Source organism: Gavialis gangeticus, unplaced genomic scaffold (assembly GCF_001723915.1).
Source record: "Gavialis gangeticus isolate Ggan-Ray unplaced genomic scaffold, GavGan_comp1, whole genome shotgun sequence".
Classification (NCBI taxonomy): domain Eukaryota; kingdom Metazoa; phylum Chordata; order Crocodylia; family Gavialidae; genus Gavialis; species Gavialis gangeticus.
This window is the reverse complement of record NW_017728992.1, coordinates 209,148,741-209,149,262: the sequence shown is the minus strand read 5'-3', so window position 1 is coordinate 209,149,262 and position 522 is coordinate 209,148,741. Positions and strand designations below refer to the sequence as shown.

At 66.1% G+C, this 522-nt stretch overlaps 2 protein-coding genes across 2 annotated transcripts in view; both read right to left on the bottom strand.

Moving 5' to 3' along the window:
- The window catches only part of MAPK15 (mitogen-activated protein kinase 15), a 55,569-nt gene extending 55,501 nt beyond the window's left edge, over positions 1–68 (bottom strand). Inside the window, exon 1 of the mRNA XM_019519775.1 lies at positions 42–68. Coding sequence (XP_019375320.1) covers positions 42–68 — 27 coding nt within the window. The remainder of the gene's footprint in view (positions 1–41) is intronic.
- A 4-nt stretch (positions 69–72) lies between these two features.
- CCDC166 (coiled-coil domain containing 166) overlaps positions 73–522 on the bottom strand; it is a 2,442-nt gene continuing 1,992 nt past the window's right edge. The window contains exon 2 of the mRNA XM_019519762.1: positions 73–191. Coding sequence (XP_019375307.1) covers positions 73–191 — 119 coding nt within the window. The remainder of the gene's footprint in view (positions 192–522) is intronic.

Sequence of the window (522 nt, the reverse complement as noted above, 5' to 3'; positions counted from 1 at the left end):
ATCAAAGATCTTCTTGACGGCAACAATTTCTCCTGTCCTGCGATTGACTGCTTTCCACACGATGCCATACGCCTAAGGGAAGAGGATGGCAGGCAGAATCATGGTTCGGAGGTACAGCTGCTTGGGTCCAGCTGCAGCGGGGGAAGGATATTCTCGGAAGAACGGAACAGAGAAAGGGAAGCACTGAGCATCTGGAAGGGAAAGAAACTACCAGCAGCAAGCTGCGCCTGGAGCCCAGCCCAAGGGCGAGGAGGGGCAAGGAGAGGCGAGGCGAGGCTGGGGCAGGCAGCGGGGTCCCGGTCCCCTTCCGCCCTGTGCAGCCGCGGCCCGCAGACTCCGGCCACCTCCCCGCGCCCGGCCCCGACTCCGCGCAGGCAGCACAGGGGGATGGAGGGGCAGACGGAACCGATTCTATTGCTCCCCGCCGGGCAGCTGGCACGGAACACCCCGGCCTTTGCCCCAAGCGCGGGCGGGGCGGGGCGGGGCGGACGAAGGCACGAGGCGCTGGGCCGTGGGTCCCTC